The sequence below is a fragment of the Neoarius graeffei genome, chromosome 4 (assembly GCF_027579695.1).
Source record: "Neoarius graeffei isolate fNeoGra1 chromosome 4, fNeoGra1.pri, whole genome shotgun sequence".
NCBI lineage: Eukaryota > Metazoa > Chordata > Actinopteri > Siluriformes > Ariidae > Neoarius > Neoarius graeffei.
In genome coordinates this window covers 85,636,702-85,654,441 of record NC_083572.1, presented here as the reverse complement: position 1 = coordinate 85,654,441, position 17,740 = coordinate 85,636,702, and the positions used below count along the sequence as shown (strand labels likewise).

General features: G+C 41.2%; 1 protein-coding gene across 5 annotated transcripts in view; it reads left to right on the top strand.

Annotated features, from left to right (window-relative positions):
* Nucleotides 1-17,740, top strand: part of lepr (leptin receptor) — a 137,220-nt gene that overhangs the window by 92,184 nt on the left and 27,296 nt on the right. For all 5 annotated transcript variants that reach the window (XM_060919916.1, XM_060919912.1, XM_060919914.1 and 2 more), the window contains exons 13-16: nt 1,170-1,323; nt 9,013-9,092; nt 9,494-9,707; nt 15,180-15,383. In XM_060919916.1, coding sequence (XP_060775899.1) covers nt 1,170-1,323; nt 9,013-9,092; nt 9,494-9,707; nt 15,180-15,383 — 652 coding nt within the window. The remainder of the gene's footprint in view (nt 1-1,169; nt 1,324-9,012; nt 9,093-9,493; nt 9,708-15,179; nt 15,384-17,740) is intronic.

Here is a 17,740-nt window from a genome sequence, read left to right as displayed (position 1 = left end):
AGTTTCTTTAAAAACTCAAAACAAAATGACTCAATCAGTATGCAGTGAGAGAGAGGCAATTTGTGTCAGATCACAATATTTTGGAGCGCGACCTGAGATGGCACGTGGTAAAGCAGTTTGTGTTTCCAAGAGTTTATATAGCTGCGTAGTTGAAATGCTTTAAGAGCAGAGTACAAGCTATTGACGTGGCCGCTTCCAGTTGGTTTATGTGACTAGGGCTGGGTATGAGTTTGAATGCTAGCAATGGCATCAACATTGTGTCTGGGAGTACACTTATGGCCCTTTTCCACTGCCCTTTTTCAGCTCACTTCAGCCCGACACGGCTCGCGTTTCGACTACCTTAGAGCAGCACGACTCAGCTCGCTTCAGCCCTGCTCAGCCCCCAAAACTCGCACGGTTTTGGAGTGGGGCTGAAGCGAGCCAAACCGAGCCGAGTGGGGCTAGGGGCGTGAGGAGACACTCCCCTGTGCACTGATTGGTGAGGAGGAGTGTCCTCACATGCCCACACACGCCCCGCGAACACGCTGGGATCTGTAAACACCGTAAACCCGGAAGAAGAAGAATTACGAATTACGAGAATTTCTGAAGCCTTATGCGCCTCGCCTCATCTATACGCTCTTGCCAGTATCTGTTGGCGTTGTCGGTGACAACAAGCCACAGCACCAAGACCAACAACACTAACGACTCCATGTTTATTGTTTACTATCCGGGTCGTGAGACTACCGCTTAAAAGATCACTGATGTCACTGTTTGCGCCGCCTAACGACATCACGTGACGTCCACCCACTTTCGCTAACTCCACCCAATGTGTCCACCCACTTCCAGCCAGCACGGTTCAGCGCGGTTGTAGTCGAAATGCAACTCCAACAGCCCCACTCAGCTCGACTCAGTCCAACTCAGCACGGCACGGCTCAGCCCGACTCAGCCACGTTGGTAGTGGAAAAGCGGCACTAGTCTTATCTTTCCCTCTCAGTCTGCGCTGCTCAACTGTGCGTGTCTATTTATTTGAGTATACAGAGCTGAGACAGTTAGTCCGGGATACTCAGCGGGGAGAAATTATGCTCTTCAAATTGACCTTATTATATTACAATTATATTGAGAACCAAATAGTTTTTTTGGTTTTTGTTCTGCAGCAATTACAGATTCATAGTTGTGCTTCCCCCCTCCAGGTGTTTGGCCCTGTCTCTGAGACATGGGCCACAATTCTGTTGCAGGACTCATGCATACAGTACAAGGTTGAGGTGCGCTGCCGAAGACATAAGAGCTTGGGTTACTGGAGTGACTGGAGCAAAGCTCTTGCTTCATCAGTTTATAGTATTAAAGGTGAACCTCTTCTATAACATTATTTACTGCATTAGACTACGTTCAGACTGCACCCTGAAACGACCCATATCCGATTTTTTTGCCCATATGCGACCTGTATCCGATTTGTTATTGACAATCTGAACAACACAGATCCGATTTTTTCACATGCGACCCAGGCCGCTTGGATATGTGGTCCTAATTCCGATGCATATCCGGTATTTTCACATGCGACTGCAGTCTGACCGGACAGATCATTCATGCGACCTACACGTCATCAACAAGAGACAAACGTCACTATTCTGCGTTGGCTAATCCCGCCTCTTTGGTGGAAACTTGAAGAGTGCGCTTTTTTTTTGTTTACGTATTACGTAGATGTGCTTATTACGTGTCAATTTGCGCATGCGGGACACTTTTGGGTCGTTTTCCGTTCATATTGGAGATCGCATACAAGTCTCATATAATTGGTAATGTGAACGGCCTAACAAAAAAATCGGATTTCACAACAAATCGGATATGGGTCGTTTCAGGTTGCAGTCTGAACGTAGTGTTAGTTAACATTAACCAAGCATAACTTTTACTAACTAACAAAGTAAGTTAACACCTGGGAATTGATGTTTAAGTGTTACTGAAATTCACCTGCAATGACGAAAGTTTATTCGATCCATTACTAAAAATAAATCCACAGAACATGACAATAATATACACTACCGTTCAAAAGTTTGGGGTCACTTTGAAATGTCCTTATTTTTGAAAGAAAAGCACTGTTCTTTTCAATGAAGATGACTTTAAACTAATCAGAAATCCACTCTATACATTGCTAATGTGGTAAATGACTATTCTAGCTGCAAATGTGTGGTTTTTGGTGCAATATCTCCATAGGTGTATAGAGGCCCATTTCCAGCAACTCTCACTCCAGTGTTCTAATGGTACAATGTGTTTGCTCATTGCCTCAGAAGGCTAATGGATGATTAGAAAACCCTTGTACAATCATGTTAGCACAGCTGAAAACAGTTGAGCTCTTTAGAGAAGCTATAAAACTGACCTTCCTTTGAGCAGATTGAGTTTCTGGAGCATCACATTTGTGGGGTCGATTAAATGCTCAAAATGGCCAGAAAAATGTCTTGACTATATTTTCTATTCATTTTACAGCTTATGGTGGGAAATAAAAGCGTGACTTTTCATGGAAAACACAAAATTGTCTGGGTGACCCCAAACTTTTGAATGGTAGTGTAGATAATTTATTAAATCTGGTCTCCAGGTTTAAATATTGGAACTTGCTTCAGCCTCATTTCTGAATTTTGCCACAAAACAACCGCAACCTTGTTCATTAATCTGTTGTCCACGTTGGCCTTTGTGAGCTTCATTTCTCTCACTGATGGTATAAGCACTGGTTTATGCAAGTTTTGATTATTTGGCTGATTTTGGTTTACTTTTTGAATTAAAAGTAATGTTATTTATGGTGTATGAATGCTAAATTTAATTGTTTAATGCAACAATAATACAAAGAATTGCCAAATAAGCTTAAAGGAAGAGTGATATACCATACTGTCTTTGCTTGAAGTGATTATTATGATAGTTTTTTTTTTCAACATAGTTCATAGTCATGCTAAACGATACTGAGGAAATTTATATTTAACAGTTATTCCACAGAATCGAGTCGTATATGAGCTGACAGCCGAGTTGGCTATAATCCATGTACGACGAGATTGAGTGGAATAACTGTTTTATTCTATCCACATTCACTGGATTTTGAGAAACGGAGCATTTTTTTTTTTTTTTGCAAGTTTGATAAATAAAAAATTCATACAAAACGTCCGACAAACTCATTTCCGCTTAGAATGTAAACAACTGTACAACTCCTCTCTGGGGGGATGGAGGGGTAACAGGAGGACAGAGGACGGGAAGGAGCAGTAGCCTAGCCTGACAAAAAGCAATACTGGACAACGTGCAATATAAATGTGCAATACCTCTCCTGATGGACCTTTTCCCCCATATTCTTTTTTTATATTTGTATATGTAAATACTTAATTTATTTTAATTTAATTTATCTAGAAGTTTTCTTTATTTTCTCAGGGATGAAAGTCTTCCGGATTTACCCGGAAATCCGGATATTTGACAAAACTCTTGAAAATCTCCGGTTTCCCGAATGGAGAAATTTATTTTTCGGATTTTTCGCCTTCCTAGACGCGGCGTGATACTTCGCATCGTCCTTGCCTGGGCGCGGTCCTTAAATAGCCCAAACATCGTTCATTGATTAAAGACAGGTGTTCTTTGTTAACGGCATGCGTGCCAGAGCTCGTTAGGCGCACGCGCCCAAGGCGCGCCTTCAGGTGCACGAGCTAAGGCGCGCAGGACTGACACCGTTCTGCACAAGCACAACACAATCGCACTAGACAGCATGTTCAAGCTGCCAGCGTAGCTGCAGTCTTTTTAGTTGCGAGTTACGAGTATTTCCTCTTGTGTTAATAATTCACCATGCCAAAACAAGCAAAACTTTCCTCCTTCTTTCAACGTGAAGAGAGGTCAGCAATTTATTACATATTTTTTCCATCAAAGTTGCATTTTGTGGCTTCGAAGCTAAGTTTTAGTGCCGTTTCTAGAACACAACATCAAGAAAACGTGGAAGAAACAGCAATAATGGAAGAGCCGGTTTCTAAGCTGCCTAAAACTAGCAATGGTAATTATTTTTTGTTACATGATGTACTCAGGCTGCCAGTCAGTGTGTGACACACACACACACACACACACACACACACACACACACACACCTGAAAAATCCTAGCTATGCCCCTGATTTACATGAGAAATTTGGTATTCATTGGTGTGTTTAAATTTACAGACAATACGAACTAATGTAAACAATTGTCTTCAACTCGCATAAATCTGAATTGGAAATGTTTAGTTCACTTTAGCTTCTGCAAACGCACAACTCTACTAAAAGATTGATAAACGGGGCTCGATGTCCCCAACATTGAAACCTGAAAGCTTTAGAAACTCTAACAGACCTTTACTTTTTAACGGATTTTGCTGAGTTTACCTTCAACTGTCTGATTTTTTTTTTCAAAGTAATGAACTGTGTAGCAGGAAAATCACCGCGTTTTCTAAATGCGCTCCTGAAAATTACTCATTAACTAGGGGAATTAAATTTGATATTTTTGACATGGGCGGCACGGTGGTGTAGTGGTTAGCGCTGTCGACTCTCAGCAAGAAGGTCCGGGTTCGAGCCCCGTGGCCGGCGAGGGCCTTTCTGTGTGGAGTTTGCATGTTCTCCCCGTGTCCGCGTGGGTTTCCTCCGGGTGCTCCGGTTTCCCCCACAGTCCAAAGACATGCAGGTTAGGTTAACTGGTGACTCTAAATTGACCGTAGGTGTGAATGTGAGTGTGAATGGTTGTCTGTGTCTATGTGTCAGCCCTGTGATGACCTGGCGACTTGTCCAGGGTGTACCCCGCCTTTCGCCCGTAGTCAGCTGGGATAGGCTCCAGCTTGCCTGCGACCCTGTAGAACAGGATAAAGCGGCTACAGATAATGAGATGAGATTATTTTTGGCATATTAATCATGAATGTACATGAAAGAAAAAGGCTTAAAAGTTATAACTTGTTTTAGTGAAAATAAGCACTAAAATGCACTAGAATGCAGGGTTTTGCGTGTTATGTTATTAAAATTTTTTCAGGGGACGTTGCCCCCCCATCTTAGTTTGACTTTCAAGAGTTCAGGGTTTTTTTCTTTGCTCCACTTTCATCTCTAACTTTCTATTCTCTGTTTATCCTGTAATGATGCTGCTGGAATTTTAATTTCCCTGAGGGAACCCTCCCAAAGGGATCAATAAAGTTCTATCTAATTTAATCTAATCTAAAATCGGCGAAATGACAGTAACAATTTGTGAAAGAGGCTAGCCTAGTAAACTAGACCCACCCGCCTAGCGGCCAAAAATATTTTTTGCCTACGAGTGGGTCTAGCCTCGCACCATATCAACAAAACACCCCGGGCATCAAATCGTGCCCGCCAATCACAACGCAAGGTTTTTGTTTGGATTCTTTGGGCGGGCTTTTGCAGGAGTGACGACAAAGTTGCGCGACGCTGGAGAAAGTGCAACAGGAAAGATGGCTATGGCTAGTGAACAGCACGCGTTTGACTCCGCTTTGGAATCAGTTTTAGAAGAATTAGACTTGGAGTTTTCGTTGAAACATGAGCAGGAAGAGGCTCTCCGCTCATTCCTTTTCAAGAAGGACGTTTTCGCCGTTTTGCCGACCGGCTATGGCAAAAGTCTGATCTACCAGCTGGCTCCGCTCGTAGCCAAAAGGATGGGGCTAGTTTGTGCAGTACGAAGAATTAATAAACAGCTTTGAAACATTACTTTTTGATTGTTTCTTATTTTCCCGTTATTTTAAATTTAAGGGAAATTATTTCACCAAACACCACTAAATAAAAACTCTCAAAAACAGTTTAAGCAAACCCTTGAAAAACACTTGAAAAAAATAAGTGTATGTTAAGTATGTGGTACAGACTCCAAACTTGTGGTCATTATCTCCAAACTTCTTAATATCTAGAACCTTTTTATTAATTAATACGCATTTTGAAAAATTATTTATTTCAAGGCCTCCCCCACTGCTTTCTGTCGCTCTGACTACGTCACAGTCACTGTTGCGCTGATTGGTCAGAGCGTTGGCCTATACGCACAGAGACAGTTTGAAAGACAGCGGGTTGTTCCTCCCACACCCTTCGGAAATGTCTACGAGCGAGGCCAGACTAAATATTCACATTTAGTCTGGCTTGCCAGGCTAGAAAGATGCCATAATAGTAATAATTCTTGAAAAATTAAAAAAAAGATATGTTCTTACCCTCAAATACTTTTATTCCATATTTTGTTGCTTTTTTTTTGTATTGTTTGAGGTTTTGTTTTCAAGTAGAGTTTTTATTTCATCCTCGGTTGGTTCAGCAAAATGCTCCGCCATTTTTTTTCTCTACTTGCGGTATATGAGCTGATAGCCTAGTAGTAGAGTAGCCAATCAGAGCATGCAATTGAATGTGGATAGAATAATTTTTGATATTTGTTTTAATATTTGAAAAATATTAAAGGAGTACAATTGTACCCAGATAAACTCTTCCCAGATAAAGCTATCAGTCCACTAATGGAAATGGTACATTTTGGGAGTTTAGGCAGCGGTTCAGTAAACTGGATGACTTGCAGGGCTTTGAACCAGAATTTTTTTCCTATTGGTTCGTTCTGAACAGAAACGGAATTTTAACGTTTCCGGTTTTGGGTTCCACCATTAAATAGACGTTCCCGAACCGGTTAGAACAAAAAAATTTTGTTCCCGGAATGGTTAATTACGTTCCCTGCCAGCTGTTTAACACATGGCTATAAAATTATGTCTCTGTCTCATCCAGCTTAAGCCAAATGTAGGCTAATTCTATTACAACCTTCATTAAATAAGACAAGAAATAATTCAAAACAATTATTATTTCAAATGTTGGCGATTTGGATTCTCAGTATGTCTTCCCATCTACACAAACAGAAAAAGTGCCAAAAATGAAAGATAATTCGTTTAGTGTGTTACCAAAGGCTAGTCAGGCCCTATGCATTGATAGGCTAACAGAGGTTAACGTCATTTAATGTTCGCGAGCCTCTCATTAACGTGGACAAATATATTGATATCGTGTTTGAAACTGATGTTTTTGAATAACGATAGACTGCAATATTTACCTCTTATTTAAGATGTGGAGACGTGATAGTAGTCCACCCTCCCGCTCTCTCCATTCAGTCAGCGAACGTCACACAGGAAGTGAACCCCAGCGGGTCATAGAAACTTGCACAGGAGAAGAATGACTTTTTTATTTGTAGGCTACGGAAACTTTGAGGAACGAAATAAAAACCGGTATTAACTGGTTACCATTATTTTTAATAACCGTTTCTGTTCCGGAGCATAAAAAATAATAAAGTTTCTGGTTTCGTTTCTGTTCCATGCGAAATAGAAAAAGTTCCCGGTTTTCGTTCTCGTTCCTTGAACCGGTTCAAAGCCCTGATGACTTGTAACAATTCCCATTAAGCGTCGACTTAGTAAACATCTCTATGGATGGTCATTATTGCACCAAGTATATATTGTTGGTCTTTTTTTTCCCCCATCGTATTTATAAATTATTTTGCATTTATATTGTTTCATTAGACACCCACAAAATGATTTATAATTGAACTGAGCCCCTAAATATGGCATTTTTCAGTTCCTTCAGCCCTAAGCCACAGGACTCCTTCGATGGTCCACTATATACACACGCACGCACACACACGAACCACATAGTGTATTTCATTTCTTGGGTCTTGTATGAGAGCAAAAAGAAGTTGACCATCTTTGTGAGCTGTTTTGGAAAGCAGTATAAAGCAGTGTACATATTTACATGTACATATTTAAGTTATTCGACGAAATCGAGTCGTCCATGAGCTGATAGCCGACGAGGTGCGTACTGTAGCACTGAATTGGCTATAAGCCATGTATGACGAGATTGAGTGGAATTAGGGCTGCACAATTAATCGAATTTAATCGAAAATCGCGATTTTTGGCTGCCACGATTAAATTAAATGAAAATCGCAATTTATTTCCATTTAAAATGCGAGCTCTGCTGTATATCTGATCAAGCACTTTTTGACCAGTACTCCGCCAAACCATTAGGGGGCGAACCGACGCATGTAAGGTTTCATTACTCCGCCTAAATAAGCAAGCAAGCCAAGTGCGCAGAGCTTCAGTGCAGCGGTATCTTCAAGGGGTGATAGCGTGAGAGTAGGTAACAGATTGAGGTGAGAGAGAAAAGCTAACTATGTCGGAACAACAGACTATTTAGCACTGGAGGCAATGCTGTGACCTGCCTTCGCTCATGTTTAAAGCCAGAGCATGTTGATAGGCTGGTCTTTCTAGCTAAAAACTTGTAGGCCTCAGTATAATGCTATGTAATTGTTGCAATTGAGTTTTCAGTTCCTTCATCCTTTGGTAATTTCTTGGATAAATTTCATTTATTTGTCATTTGGAAATCAGAATTTCTCTTTTAAATTTCATTCTGCACTGAAAGCTGTTCATATTGTTTGGTTGAATATAGTGAAATAAAATTTAAGTGATTTCCCTAACATCAAGAATAATCGTGATTAATAATCGCGATTACAATTTTGATCAAGATAATCGTGATTATCATTTTTTCCATAATTGTGCAGCCCTAAATGGAATAACTCTTTTATTCTAACTACACTCATTGGATTTTGAGAATTTTTTGCAAATTCGATAAATAGAATCTTTACACAAAATGTCAGATAAAATCATTTCCATTTAGAATGTAAACAAACTGGCGAAATGACAGTAGCAATTTGTGAAAAATTCTCTAATTCTTGAAAAATCAAAAAAAGACATTCTTACCATCAAATACTTTTATTCCATATTTTGTTGCTTTTTTTGTATTGTTTTGGGGTTTTGTTTTCGAGTAGAGTTTTTATTTCATCCTTGGTTGGTTCAGCAACACGGTCCGACATTTTTTTTTCTCTACTCACGGTATATGATCTGATAAGCTACTAGTAGAGTAGCCAATCAGAGTGCACAATTGCTCATATCCAGTGAATGCAGATAGAATAAATTCAGTTTGATACTTCACACCATGCATACTTTGTAAATAAAGGCAGTGCAGGTGATGGTGCTGGTTATTAAGGCACGCTGCTTTTTTGATTTCAGCACCAGAGACGGGGCCAGACTTCTGGCGAATTATACAAGAGACTCCTTCGGGTGACACTAATGTAACTCTGCTCTTTAAGGTAATGCAGACTTAATTCTTAGTTTTATTTTGGGAACAGACAAAAAAAAAAAAATCCTGGATCCACACACATCTGGATTTGCATCAAAATCTAATCAATTGTTCCTTGGCACATGGTGCATATTTCCTCAAAATGTCATCAAAATCTGTTCACGACATTTTGAGTTACGATGGGAACAGATAACCAAACGGAGGTGAAAACATAACCTCCTCCAACAAAGCTGGCAGTGGTAAAATATGTGCTCATACTCCGTCTTAAAAAAAACAAACAAACGGATCACTGAATCCATAGTTGCAACAGCTGTGATGATAAACTTTTGTAATTATTATGCAGTTCCATATATTTAAAAAAATATACATATAGAATCATTTCTCATTAGTTTTACTTCTGTTGTCTTGCAGCCCCTTCCAGAAGAGGAAGCAGTCAGCTGTGTGCAGGGACTGGTAGTCGTGCACCAGACTTCAGGGGGCATCGTGTGGTCAGATGACATAGCCCCGAGCTCATTTTACACATTCCAGTGGAGAGAGGAAGTCCATAACATCACGGTCATGTCTCGTAATTCTTTAGGCGTCTCAGCCAAGAATAGTAACATGACTCTGGTGCGTCAATCTAAACGTGAGTTAACGAGCTCTTCATGTCACTGATGAGTGAACTTTAGAGCAGATCACCTTCCGCAGTGCACGTCAGGATTTCAAAAGAACAAAAGCATTTCGTTGAGCACATGTTTATCATTGTGTTCTGTTCTTCAATTATAGACCCTTTTCACTCACGTGACCTTCGTAAGCGCGACCACCATTTTGGACATGTAGCGGACTTCGGCTCGAATTGGTTTGAATGCGAGGAAGGCGACAAACGGAGAACATACAAGAAAAAGGAGCGAGATGCAGAAAACACCTTCGCTATCCAGCGACGTAGGGCATTTACAGGGCGAGCAGAGGGAGAAATAACAACAGTAACGACACATTAGCAACGCCGTACAGAAATAACGGTTTATGGCACAGACCCTTTCGGTTCTCGCTCATCTAGCTGCTACAATGACTGCTTAGACTGCAACAATAATACCTAACACACATTTAAGTATCCGTCGTAAAGACGTGAAACTCGTCGAGTGACGAGTGTGTTCATTGATAAGCTAACACAATCTAAAAGTAGACATACCATCACACTGCCCTGGCGCTGTGTACAGTTTACCTTCTACGGTTTGTGCACTCACTATTTGCCATTACTTTCTCCAACCGTTGTTACAGATTACAGGGAACGGCCTGGATTTAAGAGACAAATACATGTTCCTCTTGTTTTGAACACTTATTTGTAGGCAGTGCTTAATTTGTAAAGTGGGAGGTCCCAGAGCGCAGAGGATGAGCGGCTCCGGTGTGGAAAAAAAGAGGGGGGGAGGGGGGCGCGGCGCTGCGCTTCTGGGCATGTTTTGTAATAACACTGCAAATTAAGTTCATCTGCAGATATTTTGTGGATGTCGTTTCATGAGAGAAATCACCAACAAGGCAGATATCAAAATCAGACATTAACACTAAATAAACTTGCATTTTTTTATTTAAATTTTTTTTTTTTGTTACATAGTCAAAAGAGGTGTCGGATCACCGGATCCAGTGTAAATAGCTGCCGGAGCCAACGCCCGAGGTTCCGGAGCGCGCTCCAGCTTGCTCCCCCTCAAATTAAGCGCTGTTTGTAGGACACTGCCTCTGATCTGTCCTACAGTCTACCAACAGCAAAGGAACACAACGCTAGCTAATGTCGTTAGCGAATAGCTACTACAGAAGAACAAAGAGGTTACAATGGGTTATTTTAGCCTATTTGGTTACACACTCGCCGCCACAGAATGTTAACAGCAATGTAATGCCTTTTCTGGCTAATTTTATTCGCCTTACCTCCAACAAAGTGGTCACTACACAAGCGCTGGTATGCCGAGGGCTGCCAATCTTTCCTGTTTATGGCCGCTATCCATCTTCTCCGTCTGGATCCGATAAAATGATAACCCTTGCCTTGTTTGCTGATGGTTACTACATCCAGGTGCACAACAATATAGTGGCATGATGGAAGTCTTGCTGAAAATAAACACTTTCTTTGCTGCCGTTCCTCAATGCTGGCTGTGGTAAACTACTGGTAGTACATGTCCAAAATGGCGGCCGCGTTTGTCGTGACGTCATGTGAAAAGGGTCTATAGACCCTTTTCACTCACGTGACCTTCGTAAACGCGACCGCCATTTTGGACATGAAGAAATAACGGTTTATGGCACAGACCCTTTCGGTTCTCGCTCATCTAGCTGCTACAATGACTGCTTAGACTGCAACAATAATACCTAACGCACATTTAAGTATCCGTCGTAAAGACGTGAAACTCGTCGAGTGACGAGTGTGTTCATTGATAAGCTAGCACAATCTAAAAGTAGACATACCATCACACTGCCCTGGCGCTGTGCACAGTTTCCCTTCTATGGTTTGTGCACTCACTATTTGCCATTACTTTCTCCAACCCAGTGTTCGAACTATGCCGATATTTTCGGGGGGGTCCCTTTTTTTCCCTTGGGGGGGGTGCTTGCGCTTGTCTCAGAGCGCGGATCTCCAAACACATGAGAAGCCTATCTTATGCACATATCACACGGACTCCACACACGCATCGCGTCTGAAGTCATAACTCATCAGGGGAAATCGTGTCCGCATTGGCATGTTCAAAAAACAACCTCGCGTCAACAATGATACCACACGCAAGAAAAAAAAAACAGTCAGGCTACTCAACACATCTGATCCACAGCAGCACCAAAGCATCACTGGAAATCATGTCAACAACCAATCTTCCATTTCAACACGCGTCAACAAACAAATGGCACCACAAACATGAACGAATCGGTCAGGCTACCGATTCCAAACCCACAGCAGACGAATAATTAAATGCATCTTACCTTAAAGCAGAATCGACCACAAAGGTGGCCAAGTGGTTAGAGCGCTTGACCACCAAGCGAACGGACGGTGATCTGGGGCTCGCCTCCTGTCCACCCAGCAGTGAATGGGGACCTGGTGGAAACACTGGGGAAGTTAAAGGCGGTGAGGAAAGGAACTGGCCACCCTACCTCACCATGCCGACAGCCTAGACAGAGTGTGCTCTCTAACAGGCACTCCCCAACGTACGTACGAAAAACGTATATGGGACTCTTTGAGTCTACCAGGCGGAGCCGTTGGCGTCGAGTTCTATCTAGTTTGTAGAAAGAGCCGTCTCACTGCCGAACCTCCTGGGAACCAAGAAAAAAAATGTGTCTCTCAATTTCTCTTTTGTTGTGACTTCCTTACTATGAATTTCCCAGCAACCCTCCTAGTCACATGATATCTCATTGGAAAGCCCAGGATGTACTCTTTACAAGACACCAGGATTCAAGTGAATAGCTTGAAAGAGTAAGAGGGTGTGCACGTAAAACAAATGTCAACTACAGAGGACACAAGTCTATGGGTTGGTTCTCAGGAGGATAGAATAGCTTTAGACATTTATTTAAATGTCCCTTGAACATTTCAGTTGTCAGAACGCAGGCACTTACGGATGTGTACACTTTTTATATCCACTGTAGGTGAGGAAGTTGTAACTTCACCTCAAGTTTAGCTTTAGGTTTTACTTTAATTCTGCTTAAATAGAGCAATGCAGCAGCACTTTAGTATTTCGTCTCCTCAGTTCTTTCGCTTCTTCATCTAAGATCACATTCCAAAGTTTCGTGCTCATACCACCATTGGCACTGTCATGTGTTTCTCTCAGAAGGAATGAAAATGCAACAATACACCAAAATCACTGAACACTATATAGATCTGTTCAGTATAATACACTCACTGGCCACTTCATTAAGAACACCCATCCACCTGCTGTTTCATGCAGTTCTCTAATCAGCCGATCCCTTGACGGCAGCACGATGCATAAAATCATGCAGATACAAATCAAGAGCTTCAGTTAATGTTCACTTCAAACATCAGAATGGGTAAAATTGTGATCTGAAAGTGTGACTTTCTTTCACTGTGGCGTGGGTGTTGGTTTGAGCCAGATGGATTGGTTTGAGTATTTCAGAAGCTGCTGATCTCCTGGGGTTTTCACACACAACAGTCTCTAGAGTTTACACAGAATGGTGCAAAAAAACAAAAAACACAGAGTGAGCGACAGTTCTGTGGGTGGAAACAAACGCCTTGTTGATCAGAGATGTCAGAGGTAAATGGCCAGATTGGTTTGAAGGATATAATAACTCTTTACAACCGTAGTGAGCAGAAAAGCATCTCAGCATGCAACAACAGAAGACCACATTGGCTTCCACTCCTGCCAGCTAGAAACAGGAATATTAGAATCAAGAACAAGTTCCTATTAAAGTGGCCAGTGAGTGTATATCTAATGTGTTTCAGGGTGGAGTTTTGTTTCACATTATTGTGCTTTCTGATTATTTATTAGAAAAATCCGTGCCGCTAATACTGTACCATGCCGTTATTGTGATAATGCACTACATTTAGAGATCATTCTCACTAGACCAAGCTTTGAATCATTCGGCTCAGATGTTCCTAAGATTCAGTTTCTGCATTTTGATGAAGTGCATTAAGGAATACTAAATACCGTATTTTTCGGACTATAAGTCGCACTTTTTTTCATGGTTCGGCTGGCCATGCGACTTATGCTCCGGTGCGACGTATATACGTTTGTTTGTTTTTTTTCACCGCGGAATAACTGGAGCTGATGCTGAGTCTGACGACAGCCACGCAGAAGAAGAGGAAACGGTGCTTCATCTGCCGCTGGAGGCAGAGTTGTTCAGAAGCGACACCGAGGATGAGGAATTCAATGGATTTGCTGATATGGAGTGAAATCATCAGCTTGATAAACTTGATTGACCTGTGTTTTATTATTAATGATAGGCCTATAGTTATTTAAATGAGTTATGTAGTGATTTTAGGCAGTGCTTAATTTGTGAAGTGGGAGGTCCCAGAACGCAGGAGGTGGGTGGGTCCGGCGACTCAAAAAAAAAAAAAAGGCGGGGGATGGTTTACTATAACTTTACGCACATGCGCTTATTGTGTGTGTAAAATAATAATAATAATAATAATAATAATATCAGACATTATGATCTTAGAAAACGCTTTAGTGACAAACAGTTACAGACAGTAATATGTCGTGATATTATAAAATATTAATTTTTATTAGTCTATATATTAAATTATATATTACATTTATCTTCTAAAATAACAGACTGTACTCATCACAACCGGTTTATTTCACCATTGGAGATCAGATCACACAAGACATGAGTTAAATGACTCATTTTAAGGATTTAAGTAGGGGATTTAAAAGCGGTTGTTGTTTTTTTTTTTCACTAGACGGTTGTTTTTACTACCGTACCTGTCTTTGGAGATGATATACCTATAGCCTACTTGACCTCTGATTTGATGAAATAAAATTCGACAAAAATGAAGAATGACTCTCCTCGATGATGACTACAGCTTTAATAACACAGATGAAAGAGCCATGGGGCGATAATAAGCCCTACCGCTAAAAATATTCTAAAAGCAAACTGATTAATGCATCAGTAATATCTACTAATATTAGTTATAATAATAATAATATAGGCTATTAGTAATAACGATAGTGATAGTATTAAAGATAGTAGTAGATATTTAAAATAATCAGACTAGGCTACTTACAGGGCAAAGGGCGCGTTATCACTGCTCAGCTGTTCGTTTATTAAATAAACAATGGAGTCGCGCAGTAACCATGCGCTGCTTATCAGATAGAATCACAGATTCTATGGATAGAATAACCCTTCAAAAAAGTGCGACTTATAGTCCGGTGCGACGTATATATGTTTTTTTCGTCTTCATAATGCATTTTTTGGCTGATGCGACTTAAACTCCGGAGCGACGTATAGTCCAGAAAATACGGTACAAATTATTGCTTAATTATCAGCAAAACTCCATTTTTATGGCTGTTCATATATATGAATCAGCTTCCAATGATCACGTAAAAGAATCAACTCAAACACTCAACTCACTGACAAACAGCGCATCACTATTGTGCAGTGTTTGAGTAGACTGGTCTTTTTATTTATTTCCTATCTTCAGGACAGTGTGTGCGTTGGTTCCATGTAACAGCCAATGCATCGTGTGTGTTTCTTTCCTGGAGCCTGGTGTGTGAGCAGCCATTGCTCCTTTCCTTTGTCCTTGAGTGGCTGGAGCTGAGTGGTGATTCCAGCCAGGGCTGGACTTCAGCTGGAAGAATCGAGTGGCTCAGAGTCGCCTCAACCGCCAGGGATCTTCAGCTGTGCCGTAAGTTTATAGCCTTTACATTTGGCCTGAAATTTTAGTGACGGAAATAATGTGCAATGAATGTGTGTACTGTCTACTGATGCACTGTGGTGGAGACTATGTCTTAGAGGATAACACATTCACTAAGACAGTGTTTATATTGGCTATTTTTTGTCCTTGTGATTGTATGTGATGGGGATCACATCATCTATGGTACATAATATCATTAAAAGATTCAGAGAATCTGGAGAAATCTCTGTACGCAAGAGACAAGGCTAGGGTGACCAGATTTCCCTAGTCTGAAACCGGGACACTTTTGCACGCGACCATGCTCGTGCATGCACACCTTTTTTTTTACGTAAACGTGACACTCGGAGAGGTGCTCTTATCATTTTGTTGAAGCTCACATTTATCAACATCTCACATGAAATAAAACGAACAGGCATTTTGCTATCTAGTAGCATAGTGGTATACAGATCAGTTAAATTATGGTCAGACAACAGATTTTGTAATGGCTGAGAATAGGCGAGGCTATGTCCATAGGCCAAATTTACACTGATTTATTTCACCTGTTTGTGAGAACACCAAGAAGAATGCAGATGCACATGTAGACTATATCTCTAAAATTGTCCACTATAGCACTATAGCATGAACTTAAAAAGTAGATATGTGACCTCAACATAGCCTAGGTCAGAATCAACCTTACTAACCATTCCCCACAACTGAATGAATAAAGCAAGAAGATGTGTACAAAAGTGAACACCTTAATGGAAGTGAACAAGCTGTTCAACACAGCAATATGGCCAAACTGTCAGAATGGTATGTTAAACAGAAACAAAAAAGAGACAAGTGATTTGAGAATATAATACTACGGAAGCCGAGAGAGGCCCTTCATATAATCCTTTTTTTTTATTCACCTTGTTATCCTGAGATAACGACATAATTAATTCAGGATCTCGAGAAAACAACACAACTAATTCGAGATCTCGAGAAAACAAAACCGTTATTCCGAGATCTCTAGAAAACAAAACAATTATTTCATGATCCCGAGTAAACAGCTGAGAAATGGTTCATTCAGGTGCGCCAAGAGACTTGTGATATGCTGACTTTGGGGCTATTTCTCATTCTGTATAGACGCAACTTTGGTCATTAGAATGTCTGGAATAATCGATCATCTAATAAGGCAATATTTTGATCAGGGGTTGACACAGGGAGAGATTGCATTAAGTCTTTTAATAAGGGATAATTTCAAAATTAGTCCGCGGCACCTCCGCAGAAGACTGGCCCGGCTTCGTCTCTACCGACAGAGATACAGTGATCCAGCTGAGATCACGAAATAATTGTTTTGTTTTCTCGAGATCACGGAATAATTGTTTTGTTTTCTCGAGATCTCGAATTAGTTGTGTTGTTTTCTCGAGATCCTGAATTAATTATGTCGTTATCTCGGGATAACAAGGTGAATAAAAAAAGATTATATGAAGGGCCTCTCTCGGCTTCAGCAGTAAAGGAGGAGAGGGGCGACAGCCCGAGGAAAGCCCCCAAAGGAGCGCACAGCATTTGCAGCATAGGCTCCCCAACTCAGTACAAGAACAAAGCACTTACAGTGTGTGCAGTAGGCTTCGTGCGCATTGTTCTGCACCTCTCGGAGGAAGGGGTAGGTGCCCTGTAAATCTTTGGAAAAGGTTCATTTTCTTTTCGGCATAATTGCTGCGGCATTACTGCTGCTAGCTGCTAGACAAAGAACATTCGCGCCAGTTAATGTTTATTTTATTGTTGCATGGCAACACGTTGTGTTGTCTGGAATAATGTGGCTAAATAAACACCCATGCCACAGGGCCAGGGGGCAGTAACCAGGAAAGTTTGCGATTCCTGTCAATTCATCAAAATAGTAAATGCAGACATTTCTCCGCTAATGATTCCCACGCTGCTCAGTCGCAAACGTCGCGAGTGGCGAAAACCGGGACATATCCGTGTCCCGACAGACTTTTGTCGGGACTTGGGACACACAACCCCAAATCGGGACTGTCCCGGTAAAACCGGGACGTCTGGTCACCCTAGACAAGGCTGAAAACTGACACTGGATGCCTGTGATCTTCAGGCCCTCAGGCGACACTGCATTAAAAGTGGAAATCACTGTATGGGCTCAGGGACACTTCAGAAAACCATCGTCTGTGAAAACAGTTCATCACTGCATCCACAAATGCAAGTTAAAACCAGATATAACCAATATCCATAAACACCGCCACCTTCTCTGGGCCCGAGCTCTTTTACGATGGACTGAGATGAAGTGGAAAACTGTCCCGAGGTCTGACGAATCAAAAGTAGAAATTCTTTTTAGAAATCATGGACACCACGTCCTCCAGGCTAAAGAGGAGAGG